The sequence below is a fragment of the Rattus norvegicus genome, chromosome 13 (assembly GCF_036323735.1).
Source record: "Rattus norvegicus strain BN/NHsdMcwi chromosome 13, GRCr8, whole genome shotgun sequence".
In the NCBI taxonomy this organism is placed as follows: domain Eukaryota; kingdom Metazoa; phylum Chordata; class Mammalia; order Rodentia; family Muridae; genus Rattus; species Rattus norvegicus.
This window is the reverse complement of record NC_086031.1, coordinates 75,891,538-75,917,561: the sequence shown is the minus strand read 5'-3', so window position 1 is coordinate 75,917,561 and position 26,024 is coordinate 75,891,538. Positions and strand designations below refer to the sequence as shown.

Genomic DNA, 26,024 nt, shown 5'->3' with positions numbered 1-26,024 from the left:
TAAGAAGCATTTCTAAATGACTAATCTAGAAAGGCTAAACATTAAAATCTATTAATCTTATCACATACAGAATTGAGGGAAATACTTGGAATTTGTATCCCCATCAAAAGGTTAAGGTACTCACTACATCAGGAGTACCAGTAGATCCTACTCTTGAGTAGCAGAAAAGTTGACAATACACACATAGAAAAATTCAAATTGCCCTTCAATATCTGAAAGTCTGCTTTTTGTTCAAAATAAGAGATAGACAAATTAAAACTACACTAAAGTACTGTTTCCCTCCAGCTTTGTTTTTTGAGAGAGTGTCTTACTTTTTAGCCCAGGCTGGTCTTGAACTCAACACCATCGATCCGCAGCCTCTTAAGTGCCAGGATTATATGAACATGTGCACCATATCTGGTCAAAGAACTACTTTCAGGTTACAGATATGCTTAAATGTAATCATATACCCTCTTAGTGAGGCTATGGGCACATAGTACATTAAATGTAATCATATACCCTCTTAGTGAGGCTATGGGCACATAGTACATTGAATGTAATCATATACCCTCTTAGTGAGGCTATGGGCACATAGTACATTGCTGGCGTGGATAGCATGGAGAAATTTAACAGACCCAAAATTACTTGTTTTTGTTTTTTGGTGACTTCAAACTCATAAAGGTCCCCCCACCTCTTCCTCCTAAGTGCTGGGATTAAAGGCATGTGCCATCACCACCTGGCTTCAAAATTACTCCTTGCACCCACTTTTAAACTCAGCATTCTCTGGAATTTATATTACACATACTGGAGAGTAGAAGATTTTGAGAACATGTGTTGGAGTTCTGTGTTTAGTATTGAACAGGCAACTCTGGATCTCTGCCCCTTGAGGTTAGGCTGAGATTAAACTAGTCCCTTTTAAAGGAAAAAAACTAGTAGATTCATCTTCTTAAATATTTGAAACTTTTTTTTTCTTTTTTTTTTTTTTCTTTTTTTTTTTTTCGGAGCTGGGGACTGAACCCAGGGCCTTGCACGTGCTAGGCAAGCGCTCTACCACTGAGCTAAATCCCCAACCCAAATATTTGAAACTTTAATATTTAAAACAGCTTATTAAATATGGTTAAATAATCTGTACCAGTGAGAGCCCCTGCAGTGAAAAGGGAGAGAGAGCCTTGCAGCTGTCCCTGTATTGAAGGGTGGTTAGCAAAGGAATGACCAGCAAAGGGCCTTGGGTCAGAAGTACAAAGAGTTTCCTTTAACTTTCAGAGAGCTGGAGCATTGGGTCACACCTAAGAGCACCAGTTGCTCTGGTAGAAGGATTGGGTACAATTCCCAGCACCTACATGGCATCTCCCAACTATTTATAACCACCCCAGTCACCCCCTGACCTCTGTGGACCCCAGACATGCATGTGATATACACACTCATGCAGGCAAATCACATCCTACACTTCAAAAGAAGGCTTAACATACATTGCGTGTATTTCCTACCTATATGTATATCATATGACCAGGAAGTTTCTAAAAATTAATATTAAGGTCATTGGCCTTAAGTTAATAGAAGTATTTTGGAACTAGGAAAGAATCAGATTAGTAGTGCTAAGGAACCCAAGTTGAGAGTGAACGAACAGCAGTCCTGCTTCAGCCTCCAAAGTGCTGAGTTTCCTGGCAAACGCCACTATGAGCAGCTAATTTTATACTTTATAATGAAAAATATTCCATTGTGTATGCCATATTCTCTTCGCTTGTCCATGGATGGACACCTAGACTGAGTCACCAACTCGGCTGCTGTGAGCAGTGCTGCGGTGGAGATGAGTGTGTAGGCGCTGCTGTCCCTGACTGTGACCCCTTGATTATGTATCTACGTCATGCAGCACAGCGTTCTCTTTATTTCTGAGAACTTGCATACCAGTTAATGTGCATTCTTAGGAGCCATGCACAAGAGGTCTGTCCTAGCCTTGTTTTCTTCATTATAGCCATTCTGACTATGGCAAGAGAAAACCTCAGTGTAGACTTTGTGGTGGTTTGTAGTGCAAATGATAAACAGGCCCTTTACCACTGGGCTATGTCCCCCAGCCTGTTAACATTTGGTTTTTAATCAATGTGTTAGAGGGGAAAAAGTTCTCTTCTGATGAAATTTTGAAAGAATGTTAAGACCTTCTTAAAGATACACAATATCAAAATTGTACTTAGTGATGAAACTGGGAGCTTATAAGCAGACAATCAACCACTAGGCGTGAATGTTGCTTCTGGACATTGTAGAACCACAGTACCCAAATAAAATCCATTGCTCCCAGTTACATATAAACTCTACAGCACAGTTATTTGATGTGTAGATAGGTCCTGGTTTATAGGGTACCCCCTTAAATCTGGCAACTCTGCCACAGAAAGTAAAATGCAACCATGTTCATTACTAGTTATCTGGCTAACTAGTTACTAAGCTGAAGTGTAAAAGTTACCTTTTGACTATACTGGACCCTAGAAAGTTAGATAATTTAAATCTATGTTATGAAAATGTAGTAAATAACTACAGCCTCTGACTGCATAATTTTGTCATTTGTATTTTCCTAATGTTTTTAAAGAAAACATTTTAATCAAATATTAAAAATATTATTAAAGCCTATCATATCCTGCTCTTTGATGAACAAGAAATATAGCCCTCTCCCAAACCAATCCATCCTGTTCACTAAAGGCAATGCAGAGTCTAACCTTTAACAGCATCCTGCCTGTGCTATCAGACATCACATGTAGTGTAGTAGAGAAACCACCACAGTAGAGGGTAGCAGTAGCTTTTCCCTTCCTCGTGTTTCACCCTGCCTGTCATGACAAACAGACTTACAAGACCTGAACTTCCATGGCCAGCCTGTGTAAGGAAATCGCCTGGTTGCCATGTCTTCTCCATTCTGACAGTTCTCTAGACTTGGGTAAAAGTAAGCATGGATATATTTGTGATTCCTTACTAGAATATTATCCTAGTGATTTGGTCCTTAAAAGTTGCACTTGGCCTAATTCTTTCTTCATTATATTCATGCTTGCAGAATTGACGTCTCTTCATTCTTTTTGGAAGCTAAGGTCAAGATGTTTCTTCCCTTTCAGCAGCTTAACCTTCTTCTGGAATCTTTTCCTGGAATTTTCTATGTCTCTTATCATTCTGAAACTTTAATTTAGTGTGGTTACTCAACTTATTTTGAATATGAATTTTTATTTTATTCATTAATTTCTTAAAGAGAAAAACATTTAAACTAAATAACAGTTTTGGAACTGTACTTTCTATCCTTTGTTCCCCTTTGAAACTGTTCTTTTCCTCCTTGTTTTAAGTGCCAATTCCATTGTAGTGCATAATAGCATAATATTGCCCTGTGACACGTGTGTGTGTGTGTGTGTGTGTGTGTGTGTGTGTAGAGGGGGGTCAAAAATTGTACTTAATAGGCTTGTCTCCTTTTTTCTTACCTAAATCTGAGCAGGTAATGGAGAGTGAAGAATTCATGTTACTTCCAGCCAACCAACTCATCGATATAATATCTAGTGATGAGCTCAATGTTCGGAGTGAAGAACAAGTGTTTAATGCAGTGATGGCCTGGGTCAAATACAGTATTCAGGAAAGACGTCCTCAGTTACCCCAGGTAAGAGGCAAAATGCTTCTCTAAGAAATTGTTTTCTACTGGAAGAAAAATTATGCAATTGTCTTACAGAAACAAAGCAGTTCGTGACTCTCCTTATAAGCCTTTGAGTTATATGTGATTACTTATTATTGTGAATGTATTGCTCCTTTGCCTCCTGTCTGTTTTGGATTCATTCTGTTTGAAAAGCAAGAATGCCTCTGCTGCCATAGCTAAGAGGTCCTACCACACTTTGAACAGGAAGTGGATGAACTGAGGCTGAGTGGTCACTAAATGACATGTTTGAGATTCATTCTGGTCATGACTATAAACCGTCTCCTTATCCAGAGGAGAAGCATTCCAAGACACTTAAGAGATACCTAAAACCTTCAAACCCTCCATGTACTATGTTTTTTTCAGTATATATTTTCTATGATAAAGTTTTATTTACAAATTAGGTCCAGAAAAGATTAACAGTAATTAATAATAAACAGAGTATTTATGGTAGTATACTGTAGTAATTGTTACTTAAAACTTACTTGCTTTATTTCTGAAAACTTTCATTTATTATTGTCTGATTCAAGTTGATGATTAATAAGTGACAGCACAGAAAGCAAAATTGAAGATAAGGGGGAAGTATTTTGTTTATATTTATTTATTTTATTATTTCCTATGTATGAATTTTTGCCTGCATGTATGTATGTACATCACGTGTGTGACTGGTGTGCACAAAGGTCAGAATAGGGCTTTGGATTCCCTAGGATTGTACTTACAGGCAGTTGTGGGTGTCACATGGATGCTGGGAGTTATGACCAGGTCCTCTGCATGACCAACAAGTACTTTTAACTGCTAACCCATCTCTTTAGCCCTGATCTAACAGGATATACTAGTTAATGAACTTGAGTCATTATAGAAGAGCTCATAGCGTTGTAAACTAAAAGCAGCATTTTAGAGTGATAGGCCCATGCTTTAGTTTTGTAACAAGTCTCCGTTATGAATTGATAGACACATTTTACATTTACTCTTTCTGCTTTCCACCTTTCTTTACTTATTATGTCCAGTTAGATCCTAAGACATTTGGCTCCACAAGTCAGTAAGCATGAGTCGTTACTCTCCCAACACGCTGTAATGGGAGCTCATGCCATGATTGTATTTCTCCTAGGTGCTGCAGCACGTCCGCCTGCCTTTGCTTAGTCCCAAGTTCCTGGTGGGCACCGTAGGCTCTGACCCCCTCATTAAAAGTGATGAAGAATGCAGGTATGAGAGGGTGAAAACCAGCAACTAAGCGTTCCTGAGGTCCACTTCTCTGCTCACTGGTATTGCTTCTAAAATACTGTATTGCTTATGCCAAAACCAGGGCTTGTGGGCTAGGACCAGGAGGAGAGAGAGAGAACTGGATTCCTGGTGTTTTTGTTCTGTTAGTTTTCCTGGTTATTTTTTAATGTGTGGTAGTTACTGGAGTCGAAGTGGCATAAAGTAGAGTTCTAAGTTTTGATGCAAGTTCCCCTTTGCAGAGTCAATCCTCCATGATTATTTTTCCTGAAATAAATAATGCAGTGTGTCTGTCCATGAGCCTTTCTCACTGACACACGGTGTCTCACTGAGGAATAGTATAGTTTTACTTTGAAGACTGTAGATAGAGGTAAAACCCTGCCCCTCCCACAGGAGCTTTGGGAAAGTCACTGATAGGGCTAAATGAAAGCATTGCTAATAGTCTTAAGAAGAAAAGCAGGCTGATTTACTTTTTTCTTGCTGAGACTAAAGGTGAATGCACCACTGCTCAGCTAAGACTTGTTTTCAGATCTGCACCTTTCGTCATGTGAGGGACCTTCCCATCAACTAGTACATTCCAAATATACTGTAAGTAAATATGTAAGTTAGAGTCAGTCCAGTCAGTACTCAGAGCTACTCAATTACACCGTTCTTCCTGCCTCCCCTTGACATAGAAAAATCGGAATTATCCCACATTCTAGTATATAGGCAGGCAGGGGTATAAACCCACTGCATTTTCTTCTGTGACCTCAAGCTTGCCATTAATGAGAAATGCAACATTTGAGATTATGTTTGTCTTTTAAATGTGAAAAGGTATGTGTTCGGGTAGGGAGTGGTAGCAAGATGGCTCAGTGGGTGAAGTAGCTTGCCCCATGCCTGGCGTCTTGCATTCAATCCAAAAACCCACATGGTAGAAGGGAGCTGACTCCTGCAGATCCCTGCTGTGACACTCGAATCTTACACACACATAGTAAGTGTTAAATACAAAACAAACACACTTCTAAACTGCTAAGTCTAAAAGCAGGACAGAATAGACACTAGCAATCAATTCTCCTGTGTGAATACTGGAAGGGAAAACATGTAAATTATACAGGCTAAAATAAGAAGAAATAATATGTAATTAGGAGAGGCTGCCCCTCTCCTAATTAAGCATAAATCAAATTATATTGATGATTCTGACATGGAAAGTAAACTACTTATGAAGTCACTTTTGAACAAATTTGACTCCTGGTACCGTACCTCAGCCCTTGGCAAAGTGCTTCCTGCGCGCTCCCCTTCCTTCATCTGTACAGTGGAGGTAAGATCAGTACCTGTTCAGCAGGGCTACTGATGACATAAATGTATAATTAAGAACTTAAAACAGATGCCAGAGGTAGTAGTACCGTTGCTAATCTGTGTTGGGTGCTGAGTGTTACCTGTGCTACAGTCTGCCGAGGCACCCTTGATGGAGTAGAAGCTGGCTGGTGGGAAACCCGTCTGTCAAGTTTGGGGAACCAGAAAAAACCCTTGATCTTTAGTTTGCCTTTTTTTTTTTAAACTAATTTCTTTTTGTTTTCTGTTTATGTTGTTAGTAGGATAAATAAATTAGGAGAAAAATACATTTTTGGGGTTATGCTTAGCATATGAGTAAATTACTCAGTGTAGTATAGTGAGAAATTAGAACAGTCGAGTGCACATTTGCAATTGAAATGTAACAGTTATAAAAGGTACATTAATCAGGCACTGACTCACCAAAAAGACTCATATGCAAAGTACTGTACCATGTATAATCTCTAGGCTATTCTCTTAAAGGAACACTGGGACATTTTCTGTTCAAGTCAGTAGTCTAGTTACAGTAAGCCATTCATATGATACTAGGTAGTACCTTAGTATCAGCAACCTCAAGTGTTAGTCGGCCCAGTTACCTACAGCCCTTTCTGATGTGGTCCTTTTCTGACACTGTAGAACCTAACAAAATTCATTAGGAAATCGTGACTGTGCAAGCTGGTAATCACTCTGGGGGTGCGGGTTAAGATAGTGTCTGGGCTAAGATTGTTGACCTTAAAATTTGCACTCAGATATGAAGTTAGGGTGAAGTTAGGGTAGAAGTGCCAATCAACTCAGAATTCATAGTGTGATTTGTGTCATGGTTTCCGTGCTTGTGTCACTTTTTGTGCTGACTGGCATCAAGGATTTGGTTTGATTTGGGCTTGTTTCCTTTTGCCAACATTGTTTTCTTATACCATCTAGGGACTTGCAGTGTTTTTCAGCCATTTGGTATATTAAGTACAACACTTCTTTCCTGCAGAGACTTGGTAGATGAGGCTAAAAACTACCTCCTGTTGCCTCAAGAGCGACCTCTAATGCAAGGGCCTCGGACAAGGCCACGGAAACCCATCCGATGCGGAGAAGTGCTCTTTGCAGGTTCCAACCTTTCTTACTGGCTTTACTTAGGTGGTTGGTTGGTTGGTTGGTTGATTGGTTGGTTGGTTGGTTGGTTGTTGGTTTCGTTTTTTGTTTTTTAGTCGTCGTTTTGGTTTCGTTTTTTGAGATAGAATTTCATTGTGTAGCCCAAACTGCCCTGGAATTTTCTATGTAGTGTAGGCTGGCCTCAAACTCAAAAGCCTCCCACTTGAGCCTCCTAGCACTAAGTATAATATACCACATGTCCTATATAGGCTTAGATTTTAGTTATACTGGGATTAAACCAAATGTCTTCTTAATATTTAAATAATCATTTGGCTAGCTTTGATACTTGCTGTCATAAGAGTCACATAGTAACTCAACAGTGCTATTCTTCAAAATAGTATTCTGAAAATCCCATCTAAAACCATCACACAATGTGTGTTTGCAGCATGCATTAACCTATATAGTAGTCACTGCATAGGTTGTATAAACCTATGTAACTAGTCACCACATAAATTTATAAATCTATATAGCTAGTCACTGTATAGGTTATATAAAACAATGTAGCAAAGTCACTTCAGAATTACATGGAGTTGCCAAAAGCATTAAAAGACTTGGCTGGCTCTTTTGAAGTCGGTTGAGCTCAGGACAACCTGACATATTGTTTCACTGCAACTGCTGCCCTAGCCTAGGGCCATGTTAGAATTTAAGGTGTTTTCTCTGTTATTGAAATTCCTTATATATGCCCAATTATGGAATTCACACTTAAGCAAATTACTGTACACACATTTGCTGTGCTCTAGTACCACGTGACTTACGATTTAAATGAAACAATAATAAGGTGAAATTATATCACATTGAGATTGGAAATAAAGAAAGTGAATGTTTAGGTTTGTCTAGAAGATGATTAATATTAGTCTGCTTTTAATGTGGCTCAGGAACCATTTAACACCATGTAGAAACTAGTAGTTTCAATGTGTTTTAAGTTTTAAATAATCTTGGTTATTTTTTGTTGTTGTTGTTTTAAGCTTTAGAGTCACTCTTATTTATATTGAAGTGGACATGGTTGGAAAGAAAAACAAATTTAGCATTATCTGCTATTACCACATATTTTCCTCCAGTGGTCATTTAGGAAAGGACGATGGAACTTGGTTTGGCAGTTATTCTGAATCTTACTCTATTAGCCTACTTAGGCTGGCATAACAGAATACCGTAGACTGGGTAGTTCAGACAAAAGAAATGCATGTTCTCCTAGTTCTGGAGACTAGGATCCATGATCCAGGCACAGCTCAGGGACTGTTGCTGACTTTTGGTGACTATAACTTGTCCTTGGCTTGCTTCTGCATGCGCTTGGTTAGTCAGAGCAGGAAGTCATAGTGAGGCTAGCAGTCTGCCTCAGGACAGGCGTTCTCTTAACCATTTCGGTTTCTCCTAGTTGGTGGTTGGTGCAGTGGAGATGCCATTTCCAGTGTTGAACGCTATGATCCCCAGACCAATGAGTGGCGAATGGTGGCTTCAATGAGTAAAAGGCGATGTGGAGTCGGGGTCAGTGTTCTTGATGACCTGTTATATGCAGTAGGTGGCCATGATGGATCCTCATATCTCAATAGTGTTGAAAGGTAAGGTTAATTTGAAAAAATTCCTATTGTTCCTATGATTTTGTTTGAGGTATTAAGAAATGTGTGACTTACTAATTTAGTGGTACATTTGTGACACCAATTAACAGTCTAGACTCCTTAGCATGACTTATAAGACCTTTATGAGATGAGCTTTACCGATTTTTCTGGTCTCTTCCTCACTGGACACAGTCATTCTCTAAGCATGCTGCTGCAGATACAGCAAACCGCCTGCAGCTTCTCGGGCACACTGTCTTCTTTCTTCCTCCTGCCCCTGCATGTACACATACTGTTCTTCCCACCCGGATATCTGTGCCCCTTTAAGGCTACAAGATTTCAGATGTTACTTCCTGTGTAAAACCTTCTCACAGATGAGTTACTTGTTCTCTGCTCTTCCATAAGTATTTTAAGCGTGCTATAAACACTATAGGACTGTTGAGGTACCTGACACACTGGAAGTTACAGTGAGTGACTTTTTTCTTTTAAGTTTCTTGTTGCCACACAATCTCTTTCATTAAGCTGTGCTGATCTGTAGTGATTGTCATAGTTCCATAGCATATCTATGTTGTGTATCCAGTTCTGGACATTGGTTCTAGATGTGGCATAGGTGAAAAACAAAAGCAGACAAACAACAACAGAAGGGTTGGCTCTATAGATTGTGGAAGGAGGAATGGCAGGGAGAATGGCACCTAGACGTAAATCAGCATGCTAAATAAATCAGAGGACAAATGACTAAATATTTGTAGCTTAACAATGAAGTCAATATATATCAAAATATCTAAAATGTAACTAAGGTATAGGTCTTAGTTAGGGCTTTACTGCTGTGAACAGACACCATGACCAAGGCAAGTCTTATAAAGGACAACATTTGATTGGGGCTGGCTTACAGGTTCAGAGGTTCAGTCCAGTATCATCAGAGTGGGAGCATGGCAGAATCTAGGCAGGCATGGTGCAGGAGGAGCTGAGAGTTCTACATCTTCATCTGAAGGCTGCTAGTGGAAGACTGACGTCCAGGCACCTAGAAAGTGGGTCTGATAGCCCATGCCCACAGTGACACACCTACTCCAACAAGACCATACTTCCTAATAGTGCCACTCTCTCAGCGGAGCATATGTAAACCATCAGTGTACATAGAGGCAAAAGTTTGCACAAACAGCGTTAGACACATTTGAAAGTAAGAAAGGAGAAAGAAAGATGAGTAGGGTGCACACACCTATGATCCCAGCACTTGGGAGGCTGAAGTCAGAGAGCAGAGGGTCACAAGGTTAAGACTATTCCAAGCTACATAGTGAGACCATGTCTCAAAGGGGAAAAAAAAGAACATTGTGCTTTTAAATCAAGAAGTTATACAGAGCAACAAAAATCTAGGGGGGGAAAAAACAGGAAAAAACGAGGAGGAAAGAAAAGTAATGAAAATTTAAGTAAAAATGGATATAGCTACAAAGTGAGGGCGATTTGGTTGTCTTTGGATTCTTAGGGTTAAGGGGTCTTGTACATGCTAGATAAGCACTCTACTGTTGAGCTTATGCTCAGCCTTGCAATTCCTGTTTACAATTATTAAAGTACCAGAAACAACCTAAGAATATTTCCATAAGAGTGTGGTAAGGAACTGGAAAGATGTATAGCTCAGTGTTTAAGAACAAACGCTGTTGCCCTGCCAGAGGAACTGAGTTCAGTTATATACACAAATAAATGCATATATACATGCAGATATCTGTATATATACATACACATGAAAATAAATCATTAAAAAATAAGATCGAACGGTGCATGATACATTACAATTTAACAAAATAACTCAAAGGGAAAAAAAATCTACAATTTTATTAAACGAAAAGAGATCTCAAAATACATCCAAGGAGAAAACGTCATATTGTGTGGTATTATTTATATAAATAAAACATTTTGCATTCAAATGCAGATGTGAATAACATTTTATTGCAAAGGCTTAAGGGATGCATGCCAAACCAAAGGGAAAAATATATTCAAAAAGAAGGTTAAAAAATCAATGTAAAAGGATAAATCAGGCAGGGATGTAGATCTGTAGCAGCAGTTGCTAGCCTACGGCCCCTCAGTTCAATCTCCATTCAGAGGCTTTGATTGTTAATCAACCCACGATTGAGGGAAGGAACAGTCCTTCTGTAGAAATGTATGCTGATATGTTTAAATATCAGAAGCACAGCCAAGCTCTACCATGTAACATGAACTCTGCATGTGTTCTTTGCAGATATGACCCCAAAACAAACCAGTGGAGCAGTGATGTGGCCCCTACAAGCACCTGTAGGACAAGCGTTGGTGTGGCAGTCCTCGGAGGTTTTCTCTATGCTGTGGGTGGACAGGACGGTGTCTCTTGCCTCAATATAGTTGAGAGGTGATTTCTTTTTAATTAAAGTAATTTTCAGTTCTGTGTAATGGACATACATAGTTCTTTTTGCCTTTTTAGCTTTTTTGCCATTTAGGCTCTAAATGGCCTAGAACTTACAATGAGAGAGAGAGGGAGGGGTCAGAAGATGACTTTGTGGAATTGGTTCTCTCCTTCTACTATTTTATAGCCCCCCAATCTGTTCTTTGTTAAAAAATACATTTATGGTAAACATGATATATTTAACTATTTAAATCACATAGAATGGCTAAGGCAAACCAATTAGCTGATGTATTATTACCCTACATACTTCAGGAGTTTTGGTGAAAACAGTTTTCACCAAATTTTCAAATGCAAGACGTAATAACTACTCACTGAGTTGTACTTTAGATTTCCTGAACATATTTTTGACCAGCATCTCTCTGATCCTGCCAACCCCTCACCCAGTCCACTGAGAGTGGAATTCTCTACCGTTTGCTTCTGTAAATTAGACTAATTTTAGATTCCATCTTTAAGATCAAATGGTGTTTTTCTTCATGTGTCTCATTTATTTCACTTAACAAAATGTCCCCCCACATTCATCCTATTGTCTCAAATGACAAATTTGTAGCTTTTTAAAAAGCTGAATAGTAGGGTTGGGGATTTAGCTCAGTGGTAGAGCGCTTGAGGCCCTGGGTTCGGTCCCCAGCTCAAAAAAAAAAAAAAAAGAAGAAAGAAAGAAAGAAGGAAAGAAAGAAAGGGAGAAAGAAAGACAGAAAGAAAAAAATCGGAATAGTAAATGTGTATGACTGTGTGTGTTACTCTGTGTGTGTACTTTTTTTTTTAAGCATTGGCAAATGTGTGTATCCATTTGATCTCTTGTGATTTCAGAATTTAGGAACTGCTTGGGCAATAGGAGTGTGTTTCCCTCTCTGCAGGTATGATCCAAAGGAGAACAAGTGGACTCGGGTGGCTTCGATGAGCACTCGAAGGCTGGGCGTTGCTGTGGCTGTTTTGGGAGGGTTCCTGTATGCTGTAGGTGGCTCTGATGGGACATCCCCACTCAACACAGGTCAGTCCCTCAAAGGCAGTCTGAGCTCCAAACACAGCACATTTTCCTGGGGGGAATCCCTCTATAGTAAGTATTAAAAGCTCGGGTTAGTCTATAACTTTCAATATAACATCCTTATTAATTCTTGAAGAATTAATTGTATTTCATGCAGTACATTTTTATTATATTCATCCTCCCACTCCTCTCAGGTCCACTCCCAGCTTCATTTTGTCTTTTTCTTTCTTTCTTTTTTAGTAACCCACTGAATCTAATTTGTGCTGTTCATATACTCATAAGTTATTCTGTATCTTTTTAAAGAAAATGTTTTAATTTTCTCTCTAGGAAATTGTAACTCAAACTTCTAATATGTTCCCCACAGTTTTCTTTCTCTACATACTTTACAAGCTGCTAAAAACTTAAAGTGAGTTTTTAAAAATTCTGGGGCTGCAGAGAAGACTTGGTAGTTAAAAAAACTTGGTTGAGAACACTTCTTACAGAGGACCCGGGTTTAGTTCCTAGTACCCACATGGGGACTTACAACCATCTGTAACTCCAGTCCCAGGGGTTTCATTGAAGTCCTCAGGCATGCACATAGTGCATATACATACAGGAGGGCAAGACACTTAGACATAAAATAAATAGATAATAAATAGGGCCACAATTTAAAAAGCAAAACAAAATTCTACTTTCTACATAGACTGAGTTCCCTACCTCCTATAATCACCACCTCCCCTAGTAAAAGAGAATTCTTTTAATATAAGAATAAATAAAACCTTAGAACTACAAGCTTCTTTGCCTTTTTATCTAGACCAGTAGTTCTCACCCTTCCTACTGCAGCAATCATTTAATGCTCAGGTTGTGGTGACCCCAACCATTAAAGTTAATTAATTACTACATCATACCTGTTATGATTTCTACTGTCTATATCTGATAGGTGACCCCTCCCCCTCAAAAGGGGTTGTGCTCCACAGGTTGAGAGTCCCTGGTCTAGACATATTAGGTATTTTATCTAAGGATATTGTCAGCAGCACACCATGAGACTCGTTGTCACGTATTCAGTGGCTCAGAAGACACTAGGCACACTGGGCATGGGAGAGCATGCCAGTAATCCCAGCACTTGGGAGACAGGGACATAAGGATTGTGAGTTTGTGGCTGTGCTACATAATGAGTTCCAGGCTAGCACCACAGAGCAAGACTCCATCTAAAAAAAGAGCAAAACATGAATAAATAATTAAGTAAATTATATGAGGACTGTAAGAGTACAAAAGCTGTTTAATATAACAATAAATCTTAGTACTAAACTGTTAAGTCCTAATCAGGTTCCACCCTATTAGAAGACTCAGAAAGTACATGTAATTAGTTATATAGAAGTCAACACATACGCTTTCCTCAGAAGACGACTGTAAGAAGCTGGGTCCTGATCAGATTATTTATGGATAATAAGTGTCATTGCAGTTTTAGTGGCTATGAAGGAGGAAACAGGTATGCGTCACTTACTGATCTTTCTTTTCACTGCAGTGGAGCGCTACAATCCTCAGGAAAACAGGTGGCATACCATAGCGCCTATGGGGACCCGAAGGAAACACCTAGGTTGTGCAGTGTACCAGGACATGATCTATGCTGTGGGAGGGAGAGACGACACTACAGAGCTTAGCAGTGCTGAGAGATACAACCCCAGAACTAACCAGTGGTCTCCCGTGGTGGCCATGACATCCCGCAGGAGTGGAGTAAGTGCCAGCTACTGAGAGCTTTGAGCTTTGCAAGCAAGCACTGAGAGGGACCGTGTAAAAGAAGTTCTCTAAACTGTAAGCTGCGCTAGGACACTGAAGTGAGGTGCTGATGTCTGTGTATAGTATTTTCAGTGTCTCAGCTGTCAAGACGCTTTTAGAAAAAACAGGAGAAAAAAAACTCAAAAAGCTTGTATTTCTTTTGATTGCTTTTAACTCCAGGAGCTAAATATTTTCTATGCATATATATTATATATATACATACATACATATATACAACTATAAAAACTATTTGTCTTATTTATCTTTTACCAGCTATTTCTCTACATGATCTCTTTTCTATTTCGTCCCCTATTTAGTTTCTGTATAATAGTACTAACTATTCCTGTGATTTTTTTTTTTTAGCTAATTTTTTCAAGACAACTTTGTATACCAATACAAACAGTAAAGCATATCTGGCCCTTCTACAAGTCTTCCAAAGGTGGTTTGAGTCTGCCCCATCTATAACGTAGACCACCTCTGGCTGATCTGTTGTCATGGTCCCAACTACAAATAAATGACCAGTCACTAAGAGATGTCCAAAATGGAACATAAAATTGACCTTTGGGAACGTTCGTCTCAATGAACCCTAGACCATTAAGCATTGATTGTGGCAGGAGTCCATCACTGTAGGACACATACTCAACAGGAAAAGAAGCAAACTGCACCCAGAGACTCCCTAATCTGAGGATAAAAAGGAGCAAATTCTGGTTTGCGTGCATCAAGGGTCTCATTGAATGGCACCATCGAGTGGAAGAGTCGTTTGTGTGTCTCAGTTTATTACTCAGGCGTTTAGATTATTCCTGTTGTTCTCACTGTCCATTGTGATTGCATTTTCACTCTTGTAGAAGGCACAGTGTCTACAGGAGTCTTCTCAGGGAACTGCCTGTCTGGTGAAGGAGCCTGAAATGTTTGAGTGTCTAGAGTAAGGGTGTGCTGTAGCAGTGCTGTACGTGATGGAAGGACGTGGGAGAGTGGGCTTAGTGCATATGGCTTACTCAGCCCCGTATAGTGTTTCAGAGACTACAGTTACTCCAGTATTACAAGAGCATAGAATACATTAGGAGAGAAGCAGATGTAGGAGGAAGGCCAAACGTGGTGGCCAGACTTCTGAAAACCTGAGTAACATTACAGACCTAAAACCTGTCGTAGGCAGAAGGAAGCTTAGAAGTTTCTGAACAGAGTGATGTGCTACATTTGTGTTTTTAATAATATTTTAGTAGCAGTGTAGAAAGTGGATTAGAGAGGGCAAACCAGAAGTGAGAGCAGTTTGGAAATTCTTGTTCATACCAAGTGAATGGTTTTCTACATTTTACAAATGCATCTGACTCTTCTTGTGTACATATAACACATAACTTAATGGTTTCTATCATTTCCTAGATTACTGCTACTTTTTCTCCCTGAAGTCATGTAAACTAGAATATAAGAGATTTGAGCAGTCTACCTAGAAACAGTGTGAATTTCCCAATGGTTTTCTCAGTTCTCCAGCTGCACTGTGCTTTGTTCCTGCAGGTTGGCCTAGCCGTGGTCAATGGACAGCTCATGGCAGTTGGGGGTTTTGATGGTACAACATACTTGAAGACCATTGAAGTTTTTGACCCAGATGCCAATACATGGAGGTAACCTTTAGACTTTCTAAGTTTTCTAAGTCTTTTCATTCCTAACTTAAAGTGATGGGCTTGAGAAAGATCATGACCACCCAAAGTGGGATAGCCAATGTACTGACCTCTTCATGTGGTTTCCTGAAGGGAGCTGAAGTAACCCAGATATGACGATGCATTTTAAGTTGGCTGTTCTACAGTAGCTATAAAATATCCCTAAATTCTAAAAATCATTTCATTTTATATAAGTAGAGGTGAGAAAAACTGTGAAGAATATCCTTTCTGTCCCCGTCATATCCTGCCGGGAAACCAACGTACCAAGAAAGTAAAAGCATGCGTAAATAAGCTAGTGCCATTATTAGACTCAGAGCCCATACCTTCAGTTCTCAGTCTGGGCACACAGGTCTTGTTTTTTTGAGAAGCCTTTCTAGGGAGTAAAATGTAGTTAACTTTCAAAACACCATTTTGAAACCTAGTCCTCCTTTAGCTTTTAAAAGTATAATGATACAGATTCTCCAGGTTTGAAATCTGCCCTGTTTTAAAGGTCATTTTTAGATAGGAAGCTGTATCTTATTTTTGAGAGGTTAACTATGTTAAACTTCATTTTATAGGTTTAATTTGATGGTTTTTTAAAATCCTCAGGGATGGGGTTGGGCATAGTGGTAGAGCCCACGCCTATCTGGTGGGAGCAGGCTCACCCTCTAGCAATCTCCACATCCCAACCCAGTACATCGGATGCTAGTCAAGCACTCCCTACAGTTGCTCCTACAGAGACTGAGACAACTGTCGTGGTCACAGTACTGAAGTCAGTTAACGGAGTGCTTTTTGCTCCAACATTACATTTTTCATGACAATGTTTATCTGATTTACTAAGAGTTCTGAGGAAACAAAAGTAAAGGCAGATCCCCTGCAGTCCCAGTGTTGGCACTGTAGTATCATACTAAGTGCACGTGCTATGTGATTAGCAAACAAAGTCTGTCTGTCTGTAGTGTGGCCATAGAAGCCTTGCTAAATCACTAACTGGGTAAAGCACAGAGAGGAGCAGGTTTGCACAAAGAGAGCCTCCCACTCATGGAGTGTTTACTTCTTCATACAATTTGGTTTGGTTTGGTTTGGTTTGGTTTGGTTTGGTTTGGTTTGGTTTGGTTTGGTTTGGTTAGGTTTGTAGGAATGTAGAGTAAGCATAATTAAAGAAGTAGCTACAACTACTTCTATTTCATAATCACTATAATTTATATATGGACTTCTCTCAGTAACCATTATTAAAATTAGTAATGTGTGGTGAATGATGTTAATGAAGGTCTTAAAAATCATCTATAGATTATATAATGTAATCTGTGATGTATATGTACATCTATAATCTAAAAACATTTTTTTTTGTTGGTTTGGGTTTTTTTGTTTATTTTGCTTCAGTTTTTGAGACGGGGTTTATCTGTGCAGCCCTGGCTGTCTTGGAACTCACTCTGTAGATCAAGCTGGCCTCAAACTCAAGAGATCCACTGCCTCTGCCTCCTCAGTGCTGGGTTAACGGTGTGTATTCTATGCCCAGCCCAAACTTATTACTTTTGGTTTTGTTGTTGGCTTTTTGAAACAGGCTTTTACTCTAGACCAAACTAACCTTGAACTGACTGCAGCCGAGGCTGCCTTCGAACTCACAGCAGTCCTCCTCCTCAGTCTCCTGAGGGCTGGGATTATAAGCATGGGTCACCATGCTTGGTTGGTTCATTGTTGTTTTGATTCTTGTTTGGTTTTTGGTTGTTTGTTTTGGTTTTTTAAGAAAGTAGCCCTCGGGTTGGGGATTTAGCTCAGTGGTAGAGCGCTTGCCTAGCAATCGCAAAGCCCTGGGTTCGGTCCCCAGCTCCGAAAAAAAGAAAAAAAAAAAAAAAAAAAAAAAAAAGAAAGAAAGAAAGTAGTCCTCTCTAGCCCAGTTTGGCTTAGAACTCTGTAGGTCAAGGCTGGTTTTAAGCTGAGGTAATCATCTTGCCTCATCCTTCCATGTCTGGTGATTATAGTATGTATTACCATACCTGGTGCATTTCCAAAATCAGTTTTATTTCTTTGCTGAATGAGAAGTTAGTTCTTTTTCCCTGGGTCTTTAACTTTGGAGATGATCTTGTACACATATCACACACTAAATGCTACTTTATAGATGATACTGTATAAATGATATTATATAGACAAGGGAATAAAAGCAAATAACTGATGAGCTGGGAATAAAGAGCAGCTGGAAAAGTGCTTGCTGCTTTCTGCAAGCATAAGACTTGATTTTAATCCACAGACGCAACATAAAAAGCCAAGCATGATGGCTATAACAGCAAAGCTGGGGAGGCCGAGACAAAGCAGATCCCTGTGCTGCCTGACAAGTCAGCCACCAAAAGACCCTGTCTCAAAAAATAAATAAAACGGATGTCTTCTGAACAATGACATCCATCTAAGGTGACCTCTGGTCTCCAGTCATATGTACACCTGCACACAGCACATGATACACAAAGAAAGGAAAGGAAGGAGGGAGGGGAGGGGAGGGGAGGGGAAGGGAGATGAATGGAAGGCGAAATTAATTGAGCAGCTTGGCTTGGTGCTCATATCTATAATCCCAGCCCTTTGGAAGCTAAGGCAGGAGGATTGCCATGAATTTTGAAGCAACCAGAGCTGGAGTAAGAATAGCTCAAAAATCAAATAGAAAAATCAAATTAAAATAATGAAGGCAAGTACAGTGGCGCATACCTCTAACACCAGCACTTCCACAGCTGTGGGCCTAGGATGATCATAGCAAGAGAAAGAAGACATTAATTAATTAACAATAGAGAAAGTTTTACGCAAGGAGAAAGTACATCTGGGGAAAGAGTCAGGCAAAAAATTAGACACAGCAATGTGGGACACAGTGTTTTGTGTTTTGGAATCCAGTCTAGGAGCAAAGCTCTAGTGCAAGAGGCAGGCCAGCCTCACCCACCCAGGAGCTTTTCACTCATAGTCTGACTTCCCTCTGCTACTTGCCTGTGTTCAGTTTGCTTCTGACTGTGGCAGAGTTACATGAAGCTGAAAATGCTGTGACTGGTGTCTTTGTTTAGAAGGAGCAGTGCTTTTTCAGTTAGTAAGTGTGCCTTTGTCTTTCTCCTTGCAGGTTGTATGGAGGGATGAATTACCGTCGGCTAGGAGGTGGTGTAGGAGTTATTAAAATGACACATTGTGAATCCCATATATGGTGAACACAGAAAAATATCTTGCATACACTCCTTTATATTTGGAAGAGCCTTGACTTCAAAGCTTTCTACAGCTCGAGAAACAATAGAACAAATTTTATTCTTTGCCGGTGCCTCAACATTCAGAAATACCAGTCTAACGATGGAACTCACCTGCAAAATGCCACCTTTGCACAATGCCTTTCCGCTCTGTGCAGAAGAGTATTTATTTTTGGCTTTAATTTATCATGGAGTTTTGATGGGATTTTGTTTGTGTTTTGTTGGTTTGGGTCCGGTCCTTTGGGTTTTTGTTATTGTTGTTATGTTGTTTTTAAGCTTTTTTTTTTACTTATCCTTCCTACCATGAAAAAAGAAAAAGAAAAAAAAAAAGCCAAAAGTTCCAAGCTGCAAAATTTACTTTGCTTTCTAGGTTTTGTGTTGATTTTAAAAATACCGATAAGAGCAGAAGGGCTATGTGTGACCTGACGTTATTCCTAGTAGACACTGTCCATCTACTGAGATTGCCAGTGATGAAGGTAAGATCCTAGTATATGCGCTAGCTCCCATTCTGCACTAAATACTGGAGCACTCCAAATGTAAAGGGGGCTGGAGATGGTTAGTAAGAGTGCATGCTACACGCAGAGGACCCGAATTCAGTTCCCAGCACTTATATCTGGCAGCTCACAACTGTGTGTAACAGTGGTTCTCAACCGTCCTGATGCTGCAACCCTTTAATACAGTTCCTCATGTTGTGGTGACCCCCGAACCATAAAATTATTTTTGTTGCTACTTCATAACTGTAATTTTGCTACTGTTATAAATCATGAGGTGAACATCTGATTGCAGGATATCTGATGTTCGAGCTATGTGAGAGGGTCCTTCCATCACACACACAACACACACACAAAGAGGTCACAACCCACAGGTTGAAAACTACTGAGCTGGCTTATCCAGGGCTCTTTTATCCTCTGTAGGTACCTGTATTCCTGTATATTCACATACATACAAACAAACATATACCCATCAAATATAAGTAATTAAAAATGAAATTTCTTTTAAATGTAAAAGAGAAACAGAATAAGAAGACATCTCACTCAATAGGACAATTAGGAAGGAATATTAAATCTATGAAAGCAGGACTCAGATGCTACGATCTGCATTCACTGGTGGGTGTTTACATCTGTCTAGCTGAACTTTCTACCCCACTTCCCTCTTTTGTCCTGTAATATTTTCATAGTGTCTATCACATGTACCTGTACCTAGGTCTCTGCTCAGTACCTCTTATAAAAACAGTGTAAGGCTCATTGCTTGTCGCCTTGAGAATTCCAGTGAAGGCAAGTGCAGCTGTGTAGGAGTTGCGCTGACTGTCTCCACCTGCAGCTTTCTTTCCTGTCTCCTCTTTGCAACCAAGCAGCGGTGACCTTTCTCCAGCAGTGACTTCTGTTTTTCACTTTACACCGGACGTTCTGACCTGGTGACTCTGAGGTGACCCTTAGTAACAGCAAAGGAATGATTTTCATGTTAGCAGCTTGTGTGAAGGAACTCCAAGCCAGCCAAGCATGTGAGCAGAGCTGGGGTCCTAACACTATCACTTTGATCTCATACGGCCACTGCTACTTGGTCTCTTAAGTTGCACTTTCTGATGAAAGGTTGAAAATTTTAAGGAAAGAAATGAGAACTTTAGTGCCTAAGGTTCTCCCCCATAATAGTCATAGACTGATTTTTTCCTTTCAATGTATTTTGCAGGAAAACCTTTGAATGAGACTTTAGCCACAACCAAAAGGAATAACCTTTACCTTCTCCCTCTCCCCGGCACCTTCTGTGTTTACATTTAAACATCATTTGCACCTTTTTCAAGGAAAAAATAAGTATTTGGTGAACAGTTGTTTACATGTATCATTTATGCTTTTTCTAGCATGTATAACTTTTTAAAATAAAGGTAGTATTTACCATAAAAATGGTTTAATTTTTAAAGTTTTTGTGTGTTTTTTTCTACGGTGTGCGTGTGTGCGTGCGTGCGTGCGTGCATGTGCACGCATGTCCATGTTGGGGGGAGGGAGTGGAACATGCCACAGCACCAGAGGAAACTTGCAGAAGTCGGTCCTCTCCTTCCATCGTGTGGACTCAAACCCACTTCAGGCTTAGCAGCAAGTGCCTTTACCTCTAAACCATCTCTCCAGTCCTAGGTACTGCTACTTAGTACTTCTAACTCTACTGAGTATGTGGAGCTTTTTGTTGTTGTATATTACTTATATATAAAGTTAAAGTGCTTCATCCTGACAGTGATACAATTAAGACTTCTCACTATGTATCTGTAACCCAATCTGCAAACGTATTTTCTCATGTGTAAGAGTCCTAACAGTTTTGGATTGAAAGGACTAATCAAATCATCCAAACCCATTAGCACAATCACTTACGTATAAATACCAAGGAAGTCTGCCTACATATTTAATAATAGAAATGGTATTGCATATCATTTTACCAAAGCCCTACTCTGTCTGTCTTTATGCCAGACTACCACACGAGTTATCTGAAACACAGCCTACAATAAATACAGTAAGGCTGATACAATTTGAATCAGGAATATCTCTCAAAGGCCCTTCTCAAAACCAAAGGATGTTTCTGTAAGCCCGAATTCATAGGAAAAGAGGACACATTTGTGGAAGGAGTGAGATGAGGCCTTGTGCATGCTGCTATGAGTTCACATGAGCTTTGATCATGTTGATTTAGGTGGTGATCTTCAACCTTCCTGATGCTGCGACCCTTTAATACAGTTCCTCATGTTGTGGTGACCCCAACCATAAAATTATTTTTGTTGCTTCTTTGTAACTATAACCTTGCTACTGTTATGAATTGTAATATCTCTGTTTTTCTGATGGTCTTAGGCAACCCCTGTTAAAGGATCCTTCAAACCCAAAAAGGATCCAAACCCACAGGTTAAGGACCACTGATTTAGAGGGTCTTCTGTTCTTAGACCCTCCATCCCCGCTGGCTGTTACACTCTTCTCTTCAACAGCATTCCTGAGCCTTAAGGGTGGAGGTAGGAATGAACCTTGATGGAGAGAACATTTAGAGCTAAGTGTTCAAGGTCTCTCATTCTTTGTGTAATGTCTAGCTGTGGGTTTCTGTATTTGTTGTCATGTGCTACAGGAGGAAGCTTCTCCTTTGTGAACTCTCCTGATGATGACTGAGCAAAGACACTCACCTATGACTATAGCAGAATGTCATTAGGAGTCATTTTATTGCTACTTTTTTTAAAACGAACAGTCATATTTGGTTTTACCCTAGGACCCTGGGCTAGCTACTCTTAGGTTTTTGTTATCCAAGCAGTGTCAGGTATTGTTTACCATCTGGATCAGGCCTAAAGTCAAATCTGTCACTGGCCAGTTACTACCACAAGCTCTCTGCCACTATCACACTATAGCATATCTTGCAGGCAGGACACCACTGTTGCTTCAAGGATTTGTGGCTAGGTTTGGGTTTCTCTTTTAGAAGCATGCAGAGTACTGCCCTGTACCAAAACATTAGGATGTAGGGGTAAAGGCTCTTTGTTGGCACCAGACCAATTTCTCCATATTCAATGAAATTGTGTAGGTGTCATCTTCAGCAATAGGCCTTGCCATCATTTTGTGGAGAGTAACCTATAGTCTTAGCAACAGCCTGGATCTGGGATGATTCCAAGGGTCCCCTTTGGTCAACAACTCAATTAGATGTAACCCAATCCTGAGACTGGCAGCTTCATCTGGTAACAGGATGGTCAACTGGGGTTCTGTCTCCCCCATTATTTTGCAATTTCAGCTAGATTGCTGTCATGTATGTACATGTTTTAAAAAGCTTTTACTGTGTTGTTTCCATATTGTACCTTAAATGAACCTTAATTTTAGCTGTCTCTCTTTGTATTCCGTTCCTTCTCTCACCTTTTCCTCTCCATGACCACTTGGACGCCCATTCCAGGCTCCCCACAATTCAGCCTAGTCCCTTACTACTTGTCCCCCTAGTCACTTACTAACCTAACTTTTGTGGTTCTACAGATGACAGTATTGTTAAAATTGGCTTAATAGCTAATATTCGCATGCTATATTTGTCTTTCTATTTTCTAGTTCAGTCTATTGCTTACAAATTTCATTATGTCAGTTTTTAGTGGCTTGGTAATACTCTAGTGTGTAAATGTACCACATTTTCTTTATTCACTCTTCTGCTGAGAGACATCTAGGTTGTCTCCAACTTCTGGCTATTACAAATAGAGCAGCAATGAACATGGTTGATCAAGTGTCTTTGTAGTAGGATGAAGTCTCCTTTGGGTATATGCCCAAGAGTAATATACTCTTGGATCTTGAGGTAGATCAATTCCAATCTTCCTGGGGACTGCCACATTATTTTCATAGTGGCTGTGCACGTTTGTACTCCCACCAGCAATGGAGGACTGTTCCCCTTGCTCCACATCCTTGCCAGCATGATTCATCGACTTGCAGCTGTCCAGTCTGGCCAGTGCCATTTGTTGATGCAGTTTCTTCAGTGTGTGTTTCTGACGTCTTTGTAAATCATTTTGATCTTAGCCATTCTGACAGGCGTAAGGTGAAATAGTCTTACTTCGTACTTTCTTGGTGCTAAAGATGTTGAACACTTTTTAAGTGTTAGTCATTTGAGCTTCCTCTTTTGAGAATTCTCTATATAGATCTTTCCCCACTATATGGGGTTGCTTTCTTGATATGTACACTTTTGAATTCCTTAGATATTTTGGATTTTACTCCTCCATCAGATGTGTAGTTGGTAAAAGTCTTTTTCCATTCTGTAGCCTGCCACTTTGTCCAAATGTAACATGCAGCTTTTCAGTTTCATGTTTGTTGATCTTAGTGCCTGAGCTAAGGTTAATGGTATTCTGTTCAGAAAGTTATCTCCTGTGTCAATGTGCTCAAGGCTATTTCCCCTCTTCTATCCAGTTCAGTATATCTGGTCTTACGTTGAGGTTTTGGAGTTGAATTTTGTGCAGGATGATAAGGATGGATCTGTCTGATTCTTCTGCATGCAGCTGTCCAGTTTGACCAGCACCATTTGTTGAAGATGCTGTCTATTTTTAGTGTGTTATTTCTGACTTCTTTATTTAATCAGATGCCTATAGGTGTGCGGATTTATGTCTGGGTCTCCAATTTGATTCCATTGATAAACATGCCGGGTTTTGTGCCAATATTATGGTGTTCTTATTACAGTTGCTCTGTAGTACAAGTTGAAATAGAAGATGGATTTACCTCCCGCAGTTCTTTTATTATTCAGGATTATTTTAGCTGTCCTGGGCTTGCTTCCATATGAGGCTGAAATTTTTCCTTCCAAGATCTATAAAGAATTGTGTTAAAATCTTGATGGGATTGCATTGAGTCTGTTGATTGCTTTAGATAGGGCGGTCATTTTTCTGTTAGTCCTACCCATCCGTGAGCGTGGGAGAGCCTCGTCGCCATCTTACGGTATCTTCTTCAGTTTCTTTCTTCAATGTCTTAAAATTTTTATCATACAAATCTTTTACTTGCTTAGAGTTGCAGCAAGATATTTTATATTGTTTGAGGCTATTGTGAAAGCTGTTATCTCCTTGATATTTTTCAGTCCATTTGTCATTTGGATGTAAGAGGGCTATTGATTTTTGTGAGTTAATTTTATATCCAACTACTTTGCTGAAAGTGTTTATCAGGTATAGGAGTTTTCACAGTGGAACTTTAGGATTATGTATATATACTGTCATATCATCAGTCAGAGACAGCAAGGGCAGGTAGCATAAGAGATAACCAGATGGTGAGAGGCAAGCGCAAGAACATAAGCAACAGAAACCAAGGCTACTAGGCATCATCAGAACCCAGTTCTCCCACCACAGCAAGTCCTGGACACCCCATAACACTGCAAAAGCAAGATTTGGATTTAAGATTACATCTCATGATGATGATAGAGGATCTTAGGAAGGACATAGATAACTCCCTTAAAGAAGTACAAGAGAGGGCTGGAGAGATGGCTCAGTGGTTAAGAGCACTGGTTGCTCTTTCAGAGGTCCTGAGTTCAATTCCCAGCAACCACATGGTGGCTCACAACCCTCTGTAATGAGATCTGATGCCATCTTTCTAGTATGCCTAAAAATAGCTACAATATATTAATATAAAATAAATGAATCTTTAGCTTTCGAGCCTCCGCCTCGGACCTTGCAGCCACCCCGATGTTGATGCCTAAGAAGAATTGAACTCCTTTTTAAGGAAGGGGTGATGGTTGCCAAAAAAGATGTCCACATCCCCAAACACCCCAAGCTGGCAGACAAGAACATGCCCAACCTTCATATTATGAAGGCCACGCAGTCTCTCAAGTCTAGAGGATACGTGAAGGAGCAGTTTGCTTGGAGACATTTCTACTGGTACCTTACAAATGAGTGCATCCAATATCTCCCAAGAGTACCTGCACCTACCTCCAGAGATCATGCTGCAATCTTCCGAGACTGGGAGGCCTCGGCCCAAAGGTCCAGAGGGTTAGCAGCCTGCAAGATTCACAAGAGGGGAGGTAGACAGAGACACCTACAGAAGGAGTGCTGTGCCCCTTGGAGCTGACAAGAAAGCTGAGGCTAGGATTGGCTCAGCAACGGGATTCCAGTTTTGAGGGGGCTTCAGTCAGCCACCTCAGTCAAGTTGGAGATTATGTTGTATTGAATAAACTTTAAAGGAAAAAACAGATAAACAAGGTAAACAACAGGTAAACAAGTAAGACCTCTTAAAGAGAAAACAGAAAAATTCCTTAAAGATTTACAGGAAAACACAACCAAGCAGGTGATGGAATTGAACAAAACCATCCAGAATCTAAGAAACAATAAGGAAATCACACAGGAAGACAACCCTAGAGATAGAAAACCTAGGAAAGAGATCAGGAGCATCACCAACAGAATACAAGAGATAGAAGAGAGAATCTCAAGTGCAGAAGATACCTTAGAAAACATTGACACAGCAGTCAAAGAAAATGCAAAATGCAAAAAACTCCTAATCCAAAACATCCAGGATTTCCAGGACACAATGAAAAGACCAAACCTAAGGATAATAGATATAGAAGAGAGCAACAATTCCCAACCTAAAGAGCCAGTAATATCTTCAACAAAATTATAGAAGAAAACTTCCCTAACCTAAAAAAAGATGCCCATGAACATACAGGAAGCCCACAAAACTCCAAATAGACTGGACCAGAAAAGAAACTCCTTCCGTCACATAATAATCAAAACGCCA

General features: G+C 39.9%; 1 protein-coding gene and 1 pseudogene across 3 annotated transcripts in view; both read left to right on the top strand.

Annotated features, from left to right (window-relative positions):
* Nucleotides 1-20,760, top strand: part of Klhl20 (kelch-like family member 20) — a 44,923-nt gene extending 24,163 nt beyond the window's left edge. Inside the window, exons 4-13 of one of the 3 annotated variants that reach the window (XR_595500.4) lie at nucleotides 3,440-3,598; nucleotides 4,737-4,831; nucleotides 7,134-7,249; nucleotides 8,667-8,850; nucleotides 11,075-11,218; nucleotides 12,127-12,260; nucleotides 13,759-13,967; nucleotides 15,519-15,625; nucleotides 18,729-19,322; nucleotides 20,533-20,760. Coding sequence is in view for 2 of the 3 variants with exons in the window: in XM_008769649.4 (XP_008767871.1) it covers nucleotides 3,440-3,598; nucleotides 4,737-4,831; nucleotides 7,134-7,249; nucleotides 8,667-8,850; nucleotides 11,075-11,218; nucleotides 12,127-12,260; nucleotides 13,759-13,967; nucleotides 15,519-15,625; nucleotides 18,729-18,813 (1,233 nt within the window). In the remaining variant the exon portion in view is untranslated. Of the gene's footprint in view, nucleotides 1-3,439; nucleotides 3,599-4,736; nucleotides 4,832-7,133; nucleotides 7,250-8,666; nucleotides 8,851-11,074; nucleotides 11,219-12,126; nucleotides 12,261-13,758; nucleotides 13,968-15,518; nucleotides 15,626-18,728 lie in introns of all 3 variants that reach the window. The other 2 variants (XM_008769649.4, NM_001107192.2) reach the window with 2 other exon arrangements.
* Nucleotides 20,761-22,750: 1,990 nt separating this feature from the next.
* LOC103692115 (40S ribosomal protein S10 pseudogene) lies at nucleotides 22,751-25,464 on the top strand (annotated as a pseudogene).
* Nucleotides 25,465-26,024: the final 560 nt, after the last annotated feature.